Source organism: Lepidochelys kempii, chromosome 3 (assembly GCF_965140265.1).
Source record: "Lepidochelys kempii isolate rLepKem1 chromosome 3, rLepKem1.hap2, whole genome shotgun sequence".
NCBI lineage: Eukaryota > Metazoa > Chordata > Testudines > Cheloniidae > Lepidochelys > Lepidochelys kempii.
Genome location: NC_133258.1, coordinates 130,438,256 through 130,459,308, shown reverse-complemented (window position 1 = coordinate 130,459,308; position 21,053 = coordinate 130,438,256). Strand labels below are relative to the sequence as shown.

The following is a 21,053-nucleotide window of genomic DNA, read 5'->3' as shown; positions in this document are numbered from 1 at the left end:
GAGAACCAGGCCAGTGAAGAACTGGCCCCAGGATTGACCCTAGCTCCTTTGCACCTCCTCTCCTCATCCCCTCCTGCATTCAACATGCTTTGGGGGCACCTGAGAATCTCTCTCATAATGTTTATATGGCTCACTGTGGCCGAGACCTCTGAGAAGTGTACCTCACTCCAAGGAATGTCAATCATTTTGTTCCAAAAGTTCCACACGAATTGAGTGTCTCCCTCAATTTTATTGTTGAAAATTATTTACTTTCAAAACTAAGAATCATGAAACTGAATTTACAGAGTCATTTGCACTAACAGGATAAATCTCTTTGCACCATTTTAAGTTTCCAGCATCAATAATTGTTTTGTGTTCCTCATTTTGTGGGAAAATCTACACTGCAATCAAAGCTGTGATCGCATCATGTGTAGACATACTTGAACTAGCTTTCAGCTAGCTAGTATGAGTACCAATAGCAGTGAAGCCATGAAAACATGGACAGCCACATGGGCTAGCCGCCCAAGGGTCTTGGACAGGCTTGTACAGCCTGCACCAAAGCCAATGCTGTTGCAGTTTCACTGCTATTGATATTTGCGCTAGCTAGATTAAAGCTAGCTTGGGTATGTCTACTGGTGCTGTAATCACACCTGCAATTGCAGTGTAGATATACCCTTTGTCACACATTGTATCCCACATTCAAGCCTTGGGAGGTTCTATGAATGAAATCTTCAGATGCTGAACAACTACAGCACAGGCAGTCAGCCTTGGTATGAAAAGATCACCTCTCAGCTTCCAGGTCTGTGTAGTCTTCAGCCTCTCTGATGAGACTGTCAACAAAGTCTCTTCTTGGGTGAGCAGCAGGGGCAGATTTTTACACTCCTTTCCTAATGGCTACTGTTTTTCCCCCCTGCTAATGTAACAGAGCTTTTGCCAGCCCTAACACTGGTCCCTTGCCACATTCCCATACTGCTTAGAGTCAAGTCTACTAGAGACTGGCAACAGATACTGCAGCCATTGGTGCAGATGGACTGGCAGAAGGGCAGCAGGATTGGCAGAGGCTGTTGGCATCAGTAGACAGAAGAATCATAGAAATATGGGACTCTGTCAGTATATGCAGCAATAAAATGGACTAAAGTTTAAAAAAACTTGGTGAGATGATAGAGCAAACCTTTAAAAATCATGAATGTCAAGCCTAATCGGATACCATGATGCTGATATATATGCTGTTTGTTTGTTTTTTTTGGTGTTCTTTTCAGTTTCACATTCTTGTTTTATGTTAGCTCACTGTGAGAGCAGATGGCAGTCAGAACTGAACAACAGGAGACCGGTGGCACCAAAAGGGGCCCAGCAAGTGACAAACAGAAGTCAGCAAATCCCAGCGAGAACCAGGAGCAGCGTGGCAGCTATTTTGGGCTGCTTAGGGGTAGAGTTGAGGTAAGTGGTGGCCCAACCAGAAGGCAAGGGAACAGTGTCAGGAAGAGATGTCCCAAAAGCAACAAGTCAAAGTATGGGTGTGGGGCCCTGCATGGGTGGCTTACCCTTGTGGGAGGCTCCAGGCAGGCGAGGAAGAAGAATCCCTGTACAACCTCCAAGCCCTGCTAGAAGGATTTAACATTTAAGGTTGGAGTATATCTTAAAGATTTCTTACCTATTTGAATAAGAGTCTGTGCCAGGGGGTTGCACGGATTTAACTAAATCAGTTTCTAAACCGATTTAGTTAAACCGATGCAGTTTTCTCCTGTAAACGTGGTCTAGGTCAGAGTGGGTTACAAATAACAGGTCAACTGGCTAAACTTTCCGGAGAAAAAGATGACGATTCAGTTGTAACCTCTTCCTGTAAACAGCACCACTTTCTTCACAGGTGCCTCCCCGCTTAGGTTAGCCCCTTCCCTTCTTCGATAAAGATTCCCTTTATGCAAGCGTGCCTCTGGCTCAGATGCCTGCGGCTCCGACGAGGGGCCAGCCCTTCGGGGAGCAGCGCTGCGTTTGGGTGAGAAACTGATCCCCACGCCCCCTTGGCGCTTTATTCCCCCCCGGCTGCCCGTTACGCCTGTCAGGGCAGGGCGGGGCGGGCTAACCCTCCCTCTCCCGGGCGCTGCGGCGGATGCTCTCCCAGAGTCCCAGGCCGGCAGCCCCAGCGCCAGGCTCACGCGGCGCTCGGAGCAGGTGGCTCGCGTCACGGGAGGCTGGCAGGAGCCCCGCCCTCCCAGCCGGCGGGGCGGGGCGGGGCGGTGGGAGGCCCAGCGTGATGTAACCATGGAGACGCCACTCGTCCTTCCCTGCCCCGCCCCTTGTGGGGCCGGGCGGCTCGGGATTGGCCGGGGGGCGGGCGCTCGCCCTCTGCCCCCTGACCCTGCGCGGCGGCGGCTGGTGGCCGTTTCCTGCTGGCCTGGCGGCGGTGGCGGCGGCTGCACGGGGCGGGCGGGAGGATGCGGCGCAGGTCTCGGCTGCTGCTCTGCTTCGCCTTCCTCTGGGTGCTGGGCATCGCCTACTACATGTACTCGGGGGGCAGCGCCGCGCTGGCCGGGGGCGGCAGGAAGGTGAGTGCGAGCCCGGGAGGCAGGGTCGGCGGGTCGGCGCGGCTCCCTTCCCCCGGCAGCGCCTCCCCGCTCCCGGGGCCTGTGGCGGTCTGGTCCCCTCCCTCCGGTGCGGGGGTTCCCCGGTCTCCCCAGCCCGTGTGGTCCGCGGTCCGCTTCCCCGCCACGCAGCCTCTTCCCTCCCCGGGCGTATGTGGGCTCCCCGCGGCGTGGCGACGTCCCCCTTCCCCATAGCGACCTGCTGGGGGGGCCCCTCGCAGCCCGTGTTGTGTGTGTCGGGGCGGGGGGGGTCGCCTAGTCTCCCGGGCTTCCTCTACCGGGTGCCGGCGGCTTTGTCCAACCTCCCCTCAGTGCTGTCTCTGCTCCCTCCTAAGTGATGTGACCCCCGGGGGTGGGCAGGGAGAAGTTGGGGGAGAAGGGGATTCATTTCTTTTCCCCTCTGCCTCCTACGAAGGAGGGGAAGGGGGTGGGTAAAAGCTTGTGTCGCCCCCTCCTCCCTCAGCACGTTTTAAAAGGCAGATGGTTTCTTTGTGGACTTCAGACTGGTTTCACCTCGTCATTGTATGGATCGCTCCTTCTCCAACTGCAACGAGCCACGTCCCAGGCTATAGGGAAGTTTGTGTGGGAGGGTAGAGAATGGGGGCCGGGCCTGGGGCAAAGAGGGAAAGGGCAGGAAGAGCTGTTCTGACTAGCTATTCACCCATTGGAAAAAGCAACTGGTTAATTACATCGTCTCTTAAATATTATTTGGTGGGTAGCTGGGATGAAGTCCCCTTTCTGTTTTCTCCTCCTCTCTCTGGCTCCTCTTCTGCCACCCTTGCTTTTCCGCCTCTTCTTGGTAATTGCAGAGCCTCTCATAATAATCCTCTGTTCTTTTGCGTGTGTGTGTAAGAGGGTGATAATTCGGTTGTTCCATTTTTCAACCTAGAGAGGATAAATATAATTTTAATCACAACAGTGGATATTTTTTTATTTCCCTGTCCCTTATTCCTCATTTTTCTAAACCTTATTTTTGCAGTGCTTTAACAAAAAGAGCCTGACTTCTCAAATGCCAGCTTAGATTGAGCTGGTGCTCCACTCCTTTTTTTAGTGGCTTAATTAATAATGCTTTGAAACTGCCTGACTAGATACAATTCAGAAGTCATTTAATGTAATCGTGTACTGTGACTTTTTAAGTAAATATTTTATAATATATTGTAACACTTCATTTGTCATGGAAATGTCAGGCTTTGGTTAGGTACTTTTATAGTCCACTTTCATATGGGTCCAAAGATCTTTAGACAGGATAACTTTTTTAAAATACGAAACTTTAATTTTTGCAGTGTCAAATTAACAAAATATGTAAAATAAGTTTTATATTATTAAGACTAGCAAAGCCAGGAAGTTTCGACTTTAAAAAAAGTTATGGGTAGGGGTAGCAAAATTGTCAGAACGTTTATTTTGTACATATGCTCATGTCATATCATGTAAAAAACCAGGGTAACATTGTTTAGCTAGGAATTTGCCTTTTAAATCCAAACCTTAATTCTTTTTGAAGTAATGTTTCACAATTACAAAATGGGTCTGTATTTCCCATTAACGTTGATGGAGTTTGAATAGGTATTTTCAAGACGGACGTCTGCTGAGGGACAGATCCTACAGTAAATCTTGAAGTAAAATCATGTTAGTTCCATGAGTAAGAGTTTGTACAACAAGGGTCTGCATCTGAGTTAATGTTTTGCCATACTGTCTTTTCATAGTTCAAAATGAATTTACTATGCCGTAACTATTGAATAAAACTTTAATGTTATAACTAAATATTAATGTATAACTGTAAATACAAACCCTTCTTCTTAAACAGATACAGAGGGCTCATAGCCAAAATAAGTCTAGCATGTGATGGAATTAGGGCAGTGGTCTTAAAAAGCTCCTTTGTTGAGAGTGCATACAAGTGTATTTAGTAAGTAGAAATAGGCTGCTGATAGTATATAATCGAGGCAGGGAAAATTAGCTCGGACAAAAATGTTAATATTTAGAGAAATTAATATCAAGGGAAATATACTTGACACGTTATTTAACTTCATTAATACTAAGAGGGCTGTGGTATTGATCCTTTTTTCCAAATTTCATGACCAGTTACCATTCCATACAAAATTCAATAAGTCTGAACAGTTACAGTTGGGAGAGTTACAGCAAAGAGGAGCCGAAAACAGAGAAGAGTTAATAAGCATGGACAGGGATTTAGCACTGGATTAAAATATGCAAGACTAAAGTAATGCCTGGTACAGAGGAAAATGGGTATTGGGGCAATAAGAAACAAGTGGGGAAATTAACAATTATAGATGGATTGGTGATTTAGGATTCTGTTTTCTGTCAACGAAGCATAAAATTTAATCCCAACCCTTAGAATGGTTTAGTGAATGTAAGTAGAGGAAGAGATGTGTGAATGTAATTGCTTTTGAAATATCAGTAAAAGACTCATTGACTTAAAATGTCAGATCCTGAAATAAAGCAAAAACACACTCTTAGCTTTATGAATAGAAATGCTGCTGTGGTGAATTTCTTGGTCTAGATGACTCTGTAGTCCTAATTGCTCTCAAACTATTTCAGTACGGCAAAAGCACAGAAGAGTCTTTTGTGGAATATCAGTTTTAGTAGACTGAGTTCTTGGCTTGCTCAGTCTACAAATTACAGAACTGGGAAAAGGATGGTTCATAATTATATAATTAAAAGTTAGAATGCAAATTACTCAGATCTCATTCATACAAAGAACATATGCTTATGTTAGGATGACAAAAAAGTACAAATCTAAGGAATAATAATCCAGATCTTTTGAATTTCGTGGTATAGGCCCATGTTCTGCAAGGTGATGAGGTCAAACAATTCCCATTGACTTCAGTATCTTTATTGATTATTTGTACAATTGTAGCCTAGGGACCCTAGTCATAGACCAGGACGCTACTGTGCTAGGTGGTGTACATACAGAACAAAAAGACAGTCCCTGCCCAAAGGGTTCACAATCCAAGTATGAGACAAGAGACACTGAAGTATATAGACAGATGGGGGAGTTGAAGTAAACAGTGAGACAGTATTGGTTAGCATGATAAACAGTGGTCTGTGCACGGCCTAACTTGTCATATTTTTTTGTAGACATTGTGGCAGCAGAGTGTCCTTAGGAGGGATATGAATGTGGATAATGAGGTAGCTTTGTGGATGTTTACAGGAAGTGTCTCCCAAGCATGTGGAGCAGCCCGGGGGAAAGCACAACTTTGACGGTGCTCACTACGGTGCATGATTGGGCCCATTGAGTAACCAGGACTTTAGCTTTTTCCCTTATTAGAATTGTCTGACATCCTTAATTTGTGTTTCTGTTTCTTTGGTTCTCCACTTGCTGTCTTTCAGTGCTTGCACTGCCTTATAAAGAATGTGTGTAGCTAGTAGTGTATACTTTTACTGAATTAAGCTATTTGGGTTCTATATAAGTAGTGTGCTAAATAATGATGTGCATCGAAAACCTAAACATGGCTTATCAGAAACACAAACCTTGTAGTAATTTGGCTACAGTTTTGGGGGATGGTGAACAATGGTTGCCTTTTATGATGTGGGATATTTGATTACTTACTGTTTCAAAAGTAGCATACTTCTGTGATTTATTTAGCACTCTTTTGCCAGCAAGTTCTGCATATTCATTCTCATTCGGAACAAATAAACTTTCATGACTGCTCCCATTTTCAAAGCTGGAAAATATGTCTTCTGTTGGAGGTACGAAATGGTACACTAGTTATTACGTGGATAATATTTCACAGGGATTCTGCTCAAGTTAATGTATATGTGTAAGGCAATCATAAAAAGGCTGTTACCCAAACATATTAGGATTTCCCTGGCTGATTGCTTGGCTTTCTACAGCTATGGAAGAGAATGGGTCTATCAGGCCAGAAGCTCCCCTTTTTCCCCCCAAAGAGCAGCAGTTGGAGGGTCCCTCATTATTTTCACCTAAGGAATCTCTGATAATCGGGGTGAGCGGGGCCACTACACTGCAAGTAGAACTAGGAGCCACTCAGCTCATCATATGGGTAACTCTGCAGGATCGTCTTAAAGTTCAAAGTAAAAAAGTTTGTAAAATGGTTCCAGGATTTGTTAATCTGTTATTCCAGGATGTTTTGTGGCCTAGTAAAACTAGAGGGATTCAGAATTACAATTAGCTGAGCCGCAGGGAGGCAGGCTACTCCTGAGCTGGCTGTGTGTCTCCTCTCTACAGTTGATTTTTCTACCCCTTCACCTCCCCGCGCCCTTTCTGGTTTTCTGAAATGATAGCTTGGCTTACCATGGAGCAAGCAGAAAAGGAATGAATCAAAGAAAAAGGTTATGCCTTAACTCAAGAGTATATCTGTTCATTAAAAGTAAATCAAAGTCAGGGGATGGGGTGCTTCTATGGTAGCTCAAGGCTGACAGGACTTTAGCATTGTGCCAGTTAGCAAATGCAGCATATCTCTATAATGTAACTTTTTTTTTTTAAAACCAGGACATTAAGTACAATAATGTTAAATGAAGCATATATAACAAGTATGAAGGCGAGAACAAGAAAACTACATATAGAAATATGACACTTCAAATTCATTTTTGTAAGTTTAAGTGGAAACAAAAGGAAATGTTTTTCTCTAGTTTTTCAGTAATTGTAGTCTTACTTGTTTTAGTCTACTTTTGTCACCAAAAATGAAACTTCCTGGTAAGTGGCATTTTTAATTGACAGTGTCCATTTTAAGTTATAGCATAGGACACGTCAAGGAACGTATATAGAGGCTCTGGGCTGTTTTGGGAAAACGTATTTCAAAAAAGTGTGGGAGCTGCACGGAGCCTTCTCAACTTGGCCTCTGTTGCTTGTGTTTGAGGTAGGCCTTTCTGCCCATCTTATAACTTGAGGATTCTGAACATATAGCCACACAGGGAATTTGAGTTTGGGCTGCTATCATTTGAGATAATAACTCCTTATCCTATATGTTCTTGGATTTGGTTTGTTAGTATCTCAGTGTTGGGATGATTTGGCTATTCTTAATCTTGAACAGGTACCATAACTAGTTCTGTATGGCTCTTCTCTCTTCTTGAGTTCTTAATTTTCTAGAAAGAGCTTGGAACTAGAAGACAAATGATGCTCCTTTGTGTCTTGGAGGTAATAGGTAAGGCTAAGAGTTTTGTCATGGATATTTTTAGTAAAAGTCATGGACAGGTCACGAGCAAAACAGAAAAATTAATGGAAGCCGTGACCTGTCCCTAACTCTTAATAAAAATATCTCTGACAAAATGGGGATCTACAGCTTCGCACACTACTTCAAGAAGGGCAGCTGCAGGGACTAGGAGCTGCCTGCAGCAGCTGGGGGCCGCAGGGTACCCTGCTACCTGCAGTTCCGGACATCTCTCACTGCCTGTAGGGGGCTGGGAGCTTGGGATTCCCCGCCACCCATGGGGGCCAGGAGCTGCCGCAGTGGCATGGAGCTCGGGGGTTCCCTGCCACCCCCGGTGGCCTGGAGCTCGGGAATTCCCCTGCCACCACCTGTTAGGAGCTTGCGGGGGGGTTTCCCCTTCAGTGTCTGTTGCTCCCTGGCGGCAGGGTGCTCTGGGTGGGGCGGGTCTCCCGTTGCCAGTGGTGGCAGGGAGCTGCGGGGGCCAACAGAGGCAGTGGGGGTACCCCACAGCTTCCTGCTTCAGCGGGCGGCAGGGGATCTTGCAGCTCCGGACCACGGCAGGCTGAAGTCATGGAGGCCACTGAAAGTCACAGATTCCATGACTTCTGTGACCTTCGTGATTAAATCGCAGCCTTAGTAATTGGTGATGCATTATTTTTTTTCTTGTAATTTGCCGTTCTTCATTTGAAAGGGAATTGTGATATGTTCTTTAATTACTGTTCCGCCAAGGCTTTTCTTCTTTCACTGCAGTACAGAAAAGTATTTTGAAAATGTAGTTATATGTACTTCCCGTTTATTAAAGTCTCATTTTACAGAATTATTTTAGTATGCTTTGACTGACAAAATGACTCCATGTCTGTGGTAGTTTTAGTCAGTCACCCTCATGAAACATGTCTTGTGTGAAACTTGGTTCATGTGCAGTGATGAACCAGAATTATGTAGTAGGCTCTTTCCCTGTTGCCTATGTACTCTTTGAGGTGATATTTTCATGGGAAACCTCACCTTTGCATGGAGAGATCGTGGGAAACTGATATTTAACTGCAAGACACCTGTCACTTTTGTCCTTCAGTTTAGTGATTTGTCTTTGGTCTCAATGCTGATGATACCACTCTTAAGTTACGTACAGTAGATATGGATAAGGGAGCTGTGCAGGGAGAATTGTCTAGTGGTTAGAACAGGCAACTGGGGAAACAAGACTCAGATTCTATTCATAGGTCTTCCATGAACATGGTGTATCATCTTGAGCAAGTCTCTTAAACTGCCTGTCTTTTAGTCTCCATTTTGCATGGCTATTGTGAGGTTTAATGGTTGTAATTCTCAAAGTATTATTCCATATTCCACTTTGATTTGCTGCTTCACTATGGTTTCTGTATACATCAACTTTAAAACTGTAGTGATGTTGCTCTTTGTATTTAGGAAAAAAGAAAAGGAGTACTTGTGGCACCTTAGAGACTAACCAATTTATTTGAGCATAAGCTTTCGTGAGCTACAGCTCACTTCATCGGATGCGTACTGTGGAAAGTACAGAAGATCTTTTTATACACACAAACCATGAAAAAATGGGTGTTTACCACTACAAAAGGTTCCCCCCCCCCCCCCCGCTGGTAATAGCTTATCTAAAGTGATCACTCTCCTTACAATGTGTATGATAATCAAGTTGGGCCATTTCCAGCACAAATCCAAGGTTTAACAAGAAGGTCTTGGGGGGGGGGGGGAATAGGTTACCTTGCATAATGACTTAGCCACTCCCAGTCTCTATTCAAGCCTAAGTTAATTGTATCCAATTTGCAAATGTATTCCAATTCAACAGTCTCTCGCTGGAGTCTGGTTTTGAAGTCTTTCTGTTGTAATATCGCAACTTTCATGTCTGTAATCGCGTGACCAGAGAGATTGAAGTGTTCTCAGACTGGTTTATGAATGTTATAATTCTTGACATCTGATTTGTATCCATTTATTCTTTTATGTAGAGACTGTCCAGTTTGCCCAATGTACATGGCAGAGGGGCATTGCTGGCACATGATGGCATATATCACGTTGGTGGATGTGCGGGTGAACGAGCCTCTGATAGTGTGGCTGATGTTATTAGGCCCTGTGATGGTGTCCCCTGAATAGATATGTGGGCACAGTTGGCAACGGGCTTTGTTGCAAGGATAGGTTCCTGGGTTAGTGGTTCTGTTGTGTGGTATGTGGTTGCTGTTGAGTATTTGCTTCAGGTTGGGGGGCTGTCTGTAGGTAAGGACTGGCCTGTCTCCCAAGATTTGTGAGAGTGTTGGGTCATCCTTCAGGATAGGTTGTAGATCCTTAATAATGCGTTGGAGGGGTTTTAGTTGGGGGCTGAAGGTGACAGCTAGTGGCGTTCTGTTATTTTCTTTGGCCTGTCCTGTAGTAGGTGACTTCTGGGAAGTCTTCTGGCTCTATCAGTCTGTTTCTTCACTTCCGCAGGTGGGTATTGTAGTTGTAAGAATGCTTGATAGAGATCTTTTAGTGTTTGTCTCTGTCTGAGGGGTTGGAGCAAATGCGGTTATATCTCAGAGCTTGGCTGTGGACAATAGATCGTGTGGTGTGGTCAGGGTGAAAGCTGGAGGCATGTAGGTAGGAATAGCGGTCAGTAGGTTTCCGGTATAGGGTGGTGTTTGTGACCATCGTTTATAGCACTGTAGTGTCTGGGAAGTGGATCTCTTGTGTGGACTGGGCCAGGCTGAGGTTGATGGTGGGATGGAAATTGTTGAAATCATGGTGGAATTCCTCAAGTGCTTCTTTTCCATGGGTCCAGATGATGATGATGTCATCAATATAGTGCAAGTAGAGTAGGGGCGTTAGGGGACGAGAGCTGAGGAAGCATTGTTCTAAGTCAGCCATAAAAATGTTACCAACAGGGGAGTGGGTTTGTGGGGGGGGTGGGGAGAAAACCTGGATTTGTGCTGGAAATGGCCCACCTTGATTATAATACACATCGTAAGGAGAGTGATCACTTTAGATAAGCTATTGCCAGCAGGAGAGTGGGGTGTGGGGGGAAAGGAAACCTTTTGTAGTGGTAAACACCCATTTTTTCATGGGTATAAAAAGATGTTCTGTACTTTCCACAGTATGCATCCGATGAAGTGAGCTGTAGTTCCTGAAAGCTTATGCTCAAATTGGTTAGCCTCTAAGGTGCCACAAGTACTCCTTTTCTTTTTGCGAATACAGACTGACACGGCTGTTACTCTGAAACCTTTGTATTTAGGGTTCTTCTGTAAATGGAAATGGTCCCCTGGAGTGATGCGGTTTAAAAAGGGTAGAGAATGAATGATGTGAGGTATAAGCACAATGCCTGTTTCAGTTTCTTGACAGTCATGCATTACAAGGTTTAGTGTAAACACCATCCATGCTCATAAGGTGTGCCAGGTCCTTCCAAAAATACTGTTTGGTATCTGATGCCTGTCTGTGATATAAATATGATGGCAGTTTTTTTCTGTTGAAGAATCTTTTGCGTTTATCCATACAAAATGCACTTTCCCATCCTCACTGTCAACTTCCCAACTGTCAGAGTAGTTAAGCACTGGAATAAATTGCCTAGGGAAGTCATGGAATTTCCATCACTGGAGATTTATAAGAGCAGGTTAGACAAACACCTGTCAGGGATGGTCTAACCATGAGTGCAGGGGACTGGAATGGACTAGATGACCTCTCGAGGTCCCTTCCGGTTCTATGATTCTATGAATGAGACAGACGCTTCTGCTCCTTTCTACTGAATTTAAAACTACCTGCATCCTACATGCATACTACATGGTAATTCTATGTGACTAATTTTTCTTTTAATATTTTGATACACTTTTGCACAAACACCTTCATGTAATTTTTAAAAATGAGCAAAAAAACCCCTACTGTATCCATGGGGGGCGGACATTGGCAAGAAATTTCATAGATGCTTGATTCCCTGTTGCACCATGTACCAGGGGTGCTTGAAATACAAAGGATTCAGTTGTGGAAAGGTTATACAAAGGATTGGCACAAAGCTAATGTGTTATGAGAGAACTGGACTTGACATAGCCACCATAAGCTGGAAGTGAGGACACCACAGAGTCAGGAAAATTTTGGCCTTGGCTTAGGCAGACAGAACAAAAACATCTGCACAATTGCAGTGTTACTAACTAAGATAGATAAAGTGAAAGGATAGACTCCTGAGAAGTGTGTGTGGGGAGGGGAGGGGAGGGGATGTGAATAGCTAAACTTGATCTGGCTACCTGAGTTTGTAAGTTTCTTGCTAAAGTTGCTTTGTTGATAAGTAGAATAACGAATTATTTGCTGTTGGTATGGAGCTGCTTCAATGCCTTGGTAAAGCAATGGAAACTTTACTTCTTGTTAACAAATCTTGTTGATTTGGCATCAAGCTGTTGCCATCTGATGGTGTGTTGGCATAAGTCAGTGGTTTTCAGCCTGTGGTACGTGAACTGCTGCGGGGGGTTGTCTGCAGACTGCCTAAGATTTCCAAAGGGGTCTCCACACGCATTCAAAATCTTTTAGGGGTCCACAAATGAAAAATGTTGAAAACCATTGACCTAAGTGATCAAACGTCTCTGTCCAGCTATTAGTAAATATCTGAATCACAAAACCTCTACTACAGCTGGCAGACTCAGCAGAAAAGACAATGAGAGTTAGTCTCTGGGTGAATTATCTTTTCATGGGCTAGCAAAGGTTTTATCTGATTAGTGTTGAGGCACGCTGGCCAGGTGCTGCCAAAGAGCCTATGGTATGGGCACTGCCATTATATCTCTTCTGTCAAGAAGTGGACCATTTCAGTCTTCATGGCTGTCAATTCAGCATCTTTCATAATCCGTAAATTTGCTCAGTTTTTTACTATGTACCAGCTTCTTGATTTTGCCAGATGCTGTTCTGTAACGTTCCATTTTGTAAGCTGAGCAACTTCTGTAACATGGCTCTAATTTTATTATTCTGATTTTTTCATGCTTGTGTTCTGAGAAGACCAGGTATTAGGTTTTTTTAGGCTGTCACTTTGCCATGAAAATCCCACTGAGATGCAGTTTTTACTGTGTGATTTATTTTAACAAATTGGCAACTGATTAATATGTGGAGCAGTTATTACCCATACATAATACACTACTTGATACTTTTTTGAAATTTTAATTAGGAAATGTTCTTTTTAGTTCCATCAGTTCAGCATCTGGCTTTCTTTTGAAGTTGTCTGCAGATGACCGCTAAATGACAAAATAATAATTGTAATACATACAAAAAAGACCCTTTGTGAAGTCTTTGGAATGGTTCTGTCATTTACCAGATTCTTCAGAACTATTCTTAATACCTCTAAAAAATGATAAATCAGTGCCAAAAATTACCGATTACTTCCTGAACCATTTTTCTTCCTATTGGATATATGCAGAAATGCTCCGCATCCTGCCACAAACCACCCCCTTTGGAAAAGATTGTAGTTATTACTGAAGTCTACGGTATGCGGTACCATGTGAGTTAATGTCCTATGCCAGACTGTATTTCAAAGCCAAAGTCTTTGGCAAGGTTCCTAGGTAGTGGTGGCAGGCAAGACATTAGTAATGGTTAATTCATTAAAATTTCCTTTTGAAATGAGAATTCAAATACAGTAGCCCCTCTGTTCTGATATTAAACTTAATTTTCTACATTGCCCACAAGTTTTCAGTTTCAGAATTTCTGTTAATTACATCATAGAAAGTGGTTGGGGTGAAGGTGGATATTTTGGCAACTGGATAGGGGACATTTGGGCTTTTGCCACTTGAGGTTTGTGGAAATAAACATCTAGCTAATAAATTACTACTAAAAGTGATCAGCATTGAAGTAGCTAAGTGATGTTTACAATGTCATCTTCAGATTTCAATTTAAAGGTGACGCACATATGGGTTGTTGAGGGGGGGAGAAACTTGGGCTTATGCTCATTACAGCACAGAGTGGGGGGAAAAAAGCATGTTTGAAACTTTTTTTTGTGGAAGCCTAGCATCAGAAATTCAGGTCCTTTCTAGGTTGTAAGACTCTTGACTGGAGAATTAGTGGCATCACAAGAGCCAGCAAAGTAAAAACTGAGCAGCTGAAGAGAATGGATGTTTAGACTCTTCAAATTGTTTTTATTTTAATGCTTAACTCTCCTGCAGTGACTGATATCTATGATATAGAAAGCCTTTGCTAAGCTTGTAGAACCTTAAGGTAAGGTGCTATGCCTCAAAAACATCCCCAAGACCGTCCAAAAATTCTTGAGCAAACCCAGGTAAAACCAGATTTGACGTTCCTAGTATTTCTGAGGTTAAAAACAGTTATAAAGGCCTGAAAGGCATTGTTTCTATACAGTAACCCGTAAATAAAGGCACAAGCATAATTTAAAAAAAAAAAATCACTGAGGTTACACTTAATCCATTGAGATGACTAGGATGGTTCATACCTCTTAGTTTTGTTTCAGGCTATTTGCAAAAGCAAGAATACAGCATTGTATTGATTTACACTCATCTTGTCAATATTTTCAAGTAACTGAAGTAGTGTACATTCTTCTAGAAATGTCTAAGATCTTGTCTACTGCAGGAAGAACAGGAGTACTTGTGGCTTGTACTGTGGCTCTCTCTCGGAAAACTTCTCACCATTATGAACACTACTTTAGCAATGATGGAAACGCCAGGAAAAAGGCTGCCAAAATTGTCTTTAGTACTGGTTTGACTATAATTATTAGTATTGCGTAGAACCCCAATCTTGTGCTAAACACTGTAAAATCATAATAGACTCTCTATCCTGAAGAGCTTACAAAAAGGCTTGCTCCCAGAAGGGTTACTGAAACAGTGATAAAAATGGTGTTGGCAGTTTGTGGTCCTGTCTACATTAGTTTCCAATACTGCTGTGTCTTGTTGCTGTTTTCTTTTTAAAAAAAGTCCCTAATTTAGTCACATCTTAACCAATTAACTAGAAAATTAGCTGGCAAAGTAGACCAGCAACCTGTTTAGTGCTGCGCAGGTGCTCAGGAAACCCATCCAGGGAAGGGGTGCCCCACCCCCGGCCCCAACATAGCCTGGCCGGCCCCCAACTTGCTGGCCGGAGTGCCCCTACTCCGGCCTGAACCCCGCCGGTGCAGCCCGGATCCAGCCAGGGCGCCCCTCCCTGAACCCACGCCCGGCCCAGACCTGTCACGGCTGAAACACTCCTCCCTGAACCTAGCCCTGTGGGCGCTGAGGGAGGGGCACCTATCCTGCAGCCTCAGAGCCTCCATGGTGGGGAGAGGCACCCCTCCCACCTCCAGCCCAGGTGCTGCTGGGGGGAGTCCTCTTTCCCCGCCATAGCCCTGGAGCACCCTCCTGCACCCAAACCCCTCATCCCCGACCCCACCCCAGAGCCTGCACCTCTAGGCGGAGCCCCTGCACCCAACCCTGAGCCCCCTCCCACACTCAAAACACCTCGGCCCCACCCACACCACATGGATTTTGTTATGTGTACTGATATGAAGGTGATGTGTCACACATCACCTCCATATTGGTGCACATAACGAAATTCATTCTGCACATGGGTGGGAAAAATTAGAGGGAACACTGGCTGAGATATCACCATATTTGTTTGTGTTGCGAAATGGTTTATTTTCCTCTCTTCTCTCCTGCATAATACATGCTTGTCCTGAACTGAAGGTTCAGATTATAAAACTACTTCTTGTTTCCTGTATCTGAGTGACTTTCTGCAATCATTAAAACATGCTGTGATACTAAAATAAATGGCAAGAAGGCTTAATATTCTGAGGTGGTGTCAAGTGTCACTTTCAGTTTTGGGAGCTATAATAATTATTTACTCCATGTCTGTATGCAAAGTCTTTATTGCCTGTAGTTCTGTTGTCTTGCTCTCACCTTTTGTGTGTGTGCTTTTTAGTTTCTTGTTAGCAGTCTTTAGAGCAGTTGTTCCTGGTATTGTCAGTCACAAAGAGTGTCCCTGCCAATTAATTTGAAAGCATTGATCTAGAATTACTGACGAGATAAGGCATCATCCTTATCCTTCCTTTCACTCACAAAAGACGAAATCTTCTGACCATACTGTCCAAGCAGGTAAACTACATAGCCTTGGCTATAAAAATTCAGCTCTTTTTGTGAGCATTACCTTTCTTAGTTAAAGTACATGGTCTTAATTATTCCTCCTGTAAAAACTGTCTTCATTATTTTGTGGCTGTCTGATTCTATTGTAGGTGTTGAAGTAAAATTACTGACCCGTGTATGGATGCCTTTTGTAATGCTCGAAAATATCACAAAACCCCTCTGACTAAATAAGTCTATCTAGCTATTCTGCTAGCTTTTCCATCCTCAGGCCTCAAAAACTCAGACTTTAAGGTCAGAAGGGACCATCGTGATCATATAGTCTGACCTCCTGCACATCACAGGCTACAGAACCTCACCTACTCCTGAAATAGACTCCTAACCTCTGTCTGAGTTATCATGAGTCCTCAAATCATGGTTTAAAGACTTCAAGTTAGAGTATTAACGATTTACAGCAGTTTAAACCTGCAAGTGATCTGTGCCCTATGCTGCAGAGGAAGGCAAAAAACCCCAGGGTCTCTGCCAGTCTCACCTGGGGGAAAATTCCTTCCCAACCACAAATATGGCAGTCAGTTAGATCCTGAGCATGTGGGCAAGACCTGCCCGGAAAATAATTTTCTGTAGTAACTCAGAGCCCCTCCCCATCAAGTGTCCCATCTTCAGCAGTTGGGGATTTTTGCTACTGGCAGTTGCCAGTGGGCCATAGGCCATCCCATTATACCATCCCCTCCATAAACTGAGCAAACTCAGTCTTGAAGCCAGTTAGGTTTTTTGCCCCCACTGTTCCCCTTGGAAGGCTGTTCCAGAACTTCACTTCTCTGATGATTAGAAACCTTTGTTTAATTTTGAGCCTAAATTTATTGCTCACCAGTTTATAGTCATTTGTTCTTGTGTCCACATTAGTGTTTAACTTAAATAACTCCTCTCCCTCCTTGGTATTTATCCCCCTGATGTATTTATAAAGAGCAATCATATGTCCCCTCAGCCTTCTTTTGGTTAGGCTAAACAAGCCAAACTCTTTGAGTATCCTTTCATAAGATAGGTTTTCCATTCCTTGGATCATCCTACTAGCCCTTCTCTGCACCTATTTCAGTTTGAATTAATCTTTCTTAAACATGGGAGACCAGACTTGCACACAGTATTCTAGATGAGGTCACCAGTGCCTCGTGTAATGGTGTGAATGCTTCCCTGTCTCTACTGGAAATACCTTGCCTGATGCATCCTAGGACTGTATTAGCCTTTTTCACAGCCATATCATATCGACGGCTTGTAGTCATCCTGTGATCAACCAATACACCCAGGTCTTTCTCCTCCTCTGTCACTTCTACCTGGTAAGTCCCCAGCTTATAACAAAAATTCTTGTTGTTTGCCAGGTCATGCATTTAGAAACTCTTCATTATTAAATTTCATCCCATTTCTGTTACTCCAGTTTACAAGGTCATCCAGATCTTGTATGATATTCTGGTCCTCCTCCATATTGGTTATACTTCCCCGCTTTGTGCCATCTGTAAATTTTATTGGCACACTTTTTGGGCCTCGTCTATACTACGTGGTTAGGTTGACATAAGCTGCCTGGCATTGACCTAGCTGTGGAAGTGTCTTCACTTAAATTTGGCTCCTGCTGATGTAAGTCCTTCTCTACACCAATTTAGTAACACCATGTCACTGAGTGGTGTAGCGTCACCCTCGATGTAATTAGGTCAATGCAGCATCAATGTAGATGCTGTGTTGCTTACATTGATCGTTACTGGCCTCCAGGAGCCATCCCCCAATGAATACAAGCGCTCATAGTGACCATGTGTACCACCAACACAAGGAGCCAAGTGTGCGTGTACACAAGTGATGCTAAAACTGTGGTGGCTGTATGCCAACGTAAGTTAAGTCAACCTAATTTTTTAGTGTAGCTATGGCCTCGGTTTTGACTGTTGTGTTAACATTCAGTGTAGTTTTAGCTGTGTTGGTCCTAGGTGTTAATGGGCCATTCTGTCTTGAATGGTCCCATACAATATGTGCTAATTACTTATGCTAAACAATCTTTCACTTTGTTTTGCTGTGAGGCTGAGAGTAACTTTCCCAGGCCTGAAGAAGAGCTCTGTGGCTCAAAAGCTTGTCTCTCACCATGGAAGTTTTATGTATTTCAAGGAATCCCTGTTGAGGTTACAGGGACAAACCATCCCGATGTGTCGAAAGAACAGTAAATATGGCAGGCGACTAGCTTGGCTTAATGGTGAAATCCTAGCGGATCTTAAACATAAAAAAGAAGCTTACAAGAAGTGGAAGGTTGGACATATGACCAGGGAAGAGTATAAAAATATTGCTCGGGCATGTAGGAATGAAATCAGGAGGGCCAAATCGCACCTGGAGCTGCAGCTAGCGAGAGATGTCAAGAGTAACAAGAAGGGTTTCTTCAGGTATGTTGGCAACAAGAAGAAAGCCAAGGAAAGTGTGGGCCCCTTAATGAATGAGGGAGGCAACCTAGTGACAGAGGATGTGGAAAAAGCTGATGTACTCAATGCTTTTTTTGCCTCTGTCTTCACTAACAAGGTCAGCTCCCAGACTACTGCGCTGGGCATCACAACATGGGGAATAGATGGCCAGCCCTCTGTGGAGAAAGAGGTGGTTAGGGACTATTTAGAAAAGCTGGACATGCACAAGTCCATGGGGCCAGACGAGTTGCATCCGAGAGTGCTAAAGGAATTGGCGGCTGTGATTGCAGAGCCATTGGCCATTATCTTTGAAAACTCGTGGCGAACGGGGGAAGTCCTGGATGACTGGAAAAAGGCTAATGTAGTGCCAATCTTTTAAAAAAGGGAAGAAAGAGGATCCTGGGAACTACAGGACAGTCAGCCTCACCTCATTCCCCGGAAAAATCATGGAGCATGTCCTCAAAGAATCAATCCTGAAGCACTTACATGAGAGGAAAGTGATCAGGAACAGTCAGCATGGATTCACCAAGGGAAGGTCATGCCTGACTAATCTAATCGCCTTCTATGATGAGATTACTGGTTCTGTGGATGAAGGGAAAGCAGTGGATGTATTGTTTCTTGACTTTAGCAAAGCTTTTGACACTGAGTCCCACAGTATTCTTGTCAGCAAGTTAAAGAAGTATGGGCTGGATGAATGCACTATAAGGTGGGTAGAAAGTTGGCTAGATTGTCAGGCTCAATGGGTAGTGATCAATGGCTCCATGTCTAGTTGGCAGCCGGTGTCAAGTGGAGTGCGCCAGGGATCGGTCCTGGGGCCGGTTTTGTTCAATATCTTCATAAATGATCTGGAGGATGGTGTGGATTGCACTCTCAGCAAATTTGCGGATGATACTAAACTGGGAGGAGTGGTAGATACGCTGGAGGGCAGGGATAGGATACAGAGGGACCTAGACAAATTGGAGGATTGGACCAAAAGAAATCTGATGAGGTTCAATAAGGATAAGTGCAGGGTCCTGCACTTAGGACGGAAGAACCCAATGCACAGCTACAGACTAGGGACCGAATGGCTAGGCAGCAGTTCTGCGGAAAAGGACCTAGGGGTGACAGTGGACGAGAAGCTGGATATGAGTCAGCAGTGTGCCCTTGTTGCCAAGAAGGCCAATGGCATTTTGGGATGTATAAGTAGGGGCCTAGCAAGCAGAACGAGGGACGTGATCGTCCCCCTCTATTCGACAGTGGTGAGGCCTCATCTGGAGTACTGTGTCCAGTTTTGGGCCCCACACTACACGAAGGATGTGGATAAATTGGAGAGAGTCCAGCAAAGGGCAACAAAAATGATTAGGGGTCTGGAACACATGACTTATGAGGAGAGGCGGAGGGAACTGGGATTGTTTAGTCTGCAGAAGAGAAGAATGAGGGGGGATTTGATAGCTGCTTTCAACTACCTGAGAGGTGGTTCCAGAGAGGATGGTTCTAGACTATTCTCAGTGGTAGAAGAGGACAGGAGAAGGAGTAATGGTCTCAAGTTGCAGTGGGGGAGGTTTAGGTTGGATATTAGGAAAAACTTTTTCACTAGGAGGATGGTGAAACACTGGAATGCGTTACCTAGGGAGGTGGTGGAATCTCCTTCCTTAGAAGTTTTTAAGGTCAGGCTTGACGAAGCCCTGGCTGGGATGATTTAATTGGGGATTGGTCCTGCTTTGAGCAGGGGGTTGGACTAGATGACCTCCTGAGGTCCCTTCCAACCCTGGTATTCTATGAAGTTGGTCCATTTAAAAGATATTACCTCACCATCCTTGTCTTTCATTGTGTAACAGTAAGAATTCCATTATTTGTAGGGTTTCTGTTTTTTAAACTCATGTGTTTTTTTTAACTGATAACTTCATTTTGCTCTTGCTCTGATCACTGTTCTAATCATTTAGATTTATAATGTGCCTCCTGGAAATCATGGTATAACATCACTTAATCTGTTTCTTAAACGTAAAATCTTAAACATCACAAGTGTTTGGCTATGGTGGTACCATGGTTCTGTGGCTCACTACTCCAGCCAAGGATGTGCTGCCACCAGGACAATGTCAAACAAACTATTTGTATATGGAAATGTTCTTTATGTAACACTTAAATCTCTCTCTCTTTCAGCCGTGATCTATGCATATATTCTATGGTCTTTATCCAGAAGTATCAACAATTATTGAAGTTGATGCTGTGGTAGCCTCCTTTCGGGACAAGAGAGAACTCCATTTGGGGAGCTTATCACTACTAAAGTGTTGAACAAAGAGAAGGTTAGGGTGTGACTTGATCAGTCTAGAAGTACCTACATGGGGAACAGAAATGTGATTGTACAGGCTCTTCAATCTAGCAGTTAAAGTACAAGATCCAATGGCTAGCAACTGAAGCTGGGCAGATTTAGACTCAAAATAAGGCACAAACTTTTAAGTGATGGTAATTAATCATTGGAGCAGCTTAACTACGGTGATAGATACTCTGGTAGATTCTCAGTCACTGGAAATATTTAAATCCAGATTCTAAAAGAGATGTTTCTAATTCAAACAGGAATTGATTAAAGGGAGTCTAATGGCCTGTGTTATATACAGGGGGTCAGACTAGATGATTGTAGCGGTCCCTTCTGGCCTTATCTGTGACTCAACTCCAAACCTTAGAAAGAAGAGAGCTATTGGCTGAGCTATTGGTTTTTGTGTCCCAAGGGTTAAGTTAAGCACAGTGCCTCTGGCATTCTTGGCCTCTGCTGGCCTGGTAAATTGAGGCTTGGAATTTAACCTGCGTAAAACCTTATTAGGTTACTGGGATATGCCCTTTCAGTTTATTTTCACAGTTGACTGATGGCAGTCTCAGGGAAAAGTCTCACCAGCGCTTACAAATAAAAATATTCAAATGTTCTATTCATAGCCTTCCACACAGTATTTTAAATACACA

The 21,053-nt window shown here is 43.8% G+C and overlaps 1 protein-coding gene across 1 annotated transcript in view; it reads left to right on the top strand.

Moving 5' to 3' along the window:
• Window positions 1-2,350: 2,350 nt before the first annotated feature.
• The window catches only part of GALNT2 (polypeptide N-acetylgalactosaminyltransferase 2), a 154,549-nt gene continuing 135,846 nt past the window's right edge, over window positions 2,351-21,053 (top strand). Inside the window, exon 1 of the mRNA XM_073338037.1 lies at window positions 2,351-2,522. Within this exon, the coding sequence (XP_073194138.1) occupies window positions 2,412-2,522 (111 nt within the window). The 5' untranslated portion in view covers window positions 2,351-2,411. The remainder of the gene's footprint in view (window positions 2,523-21,053) is intronic.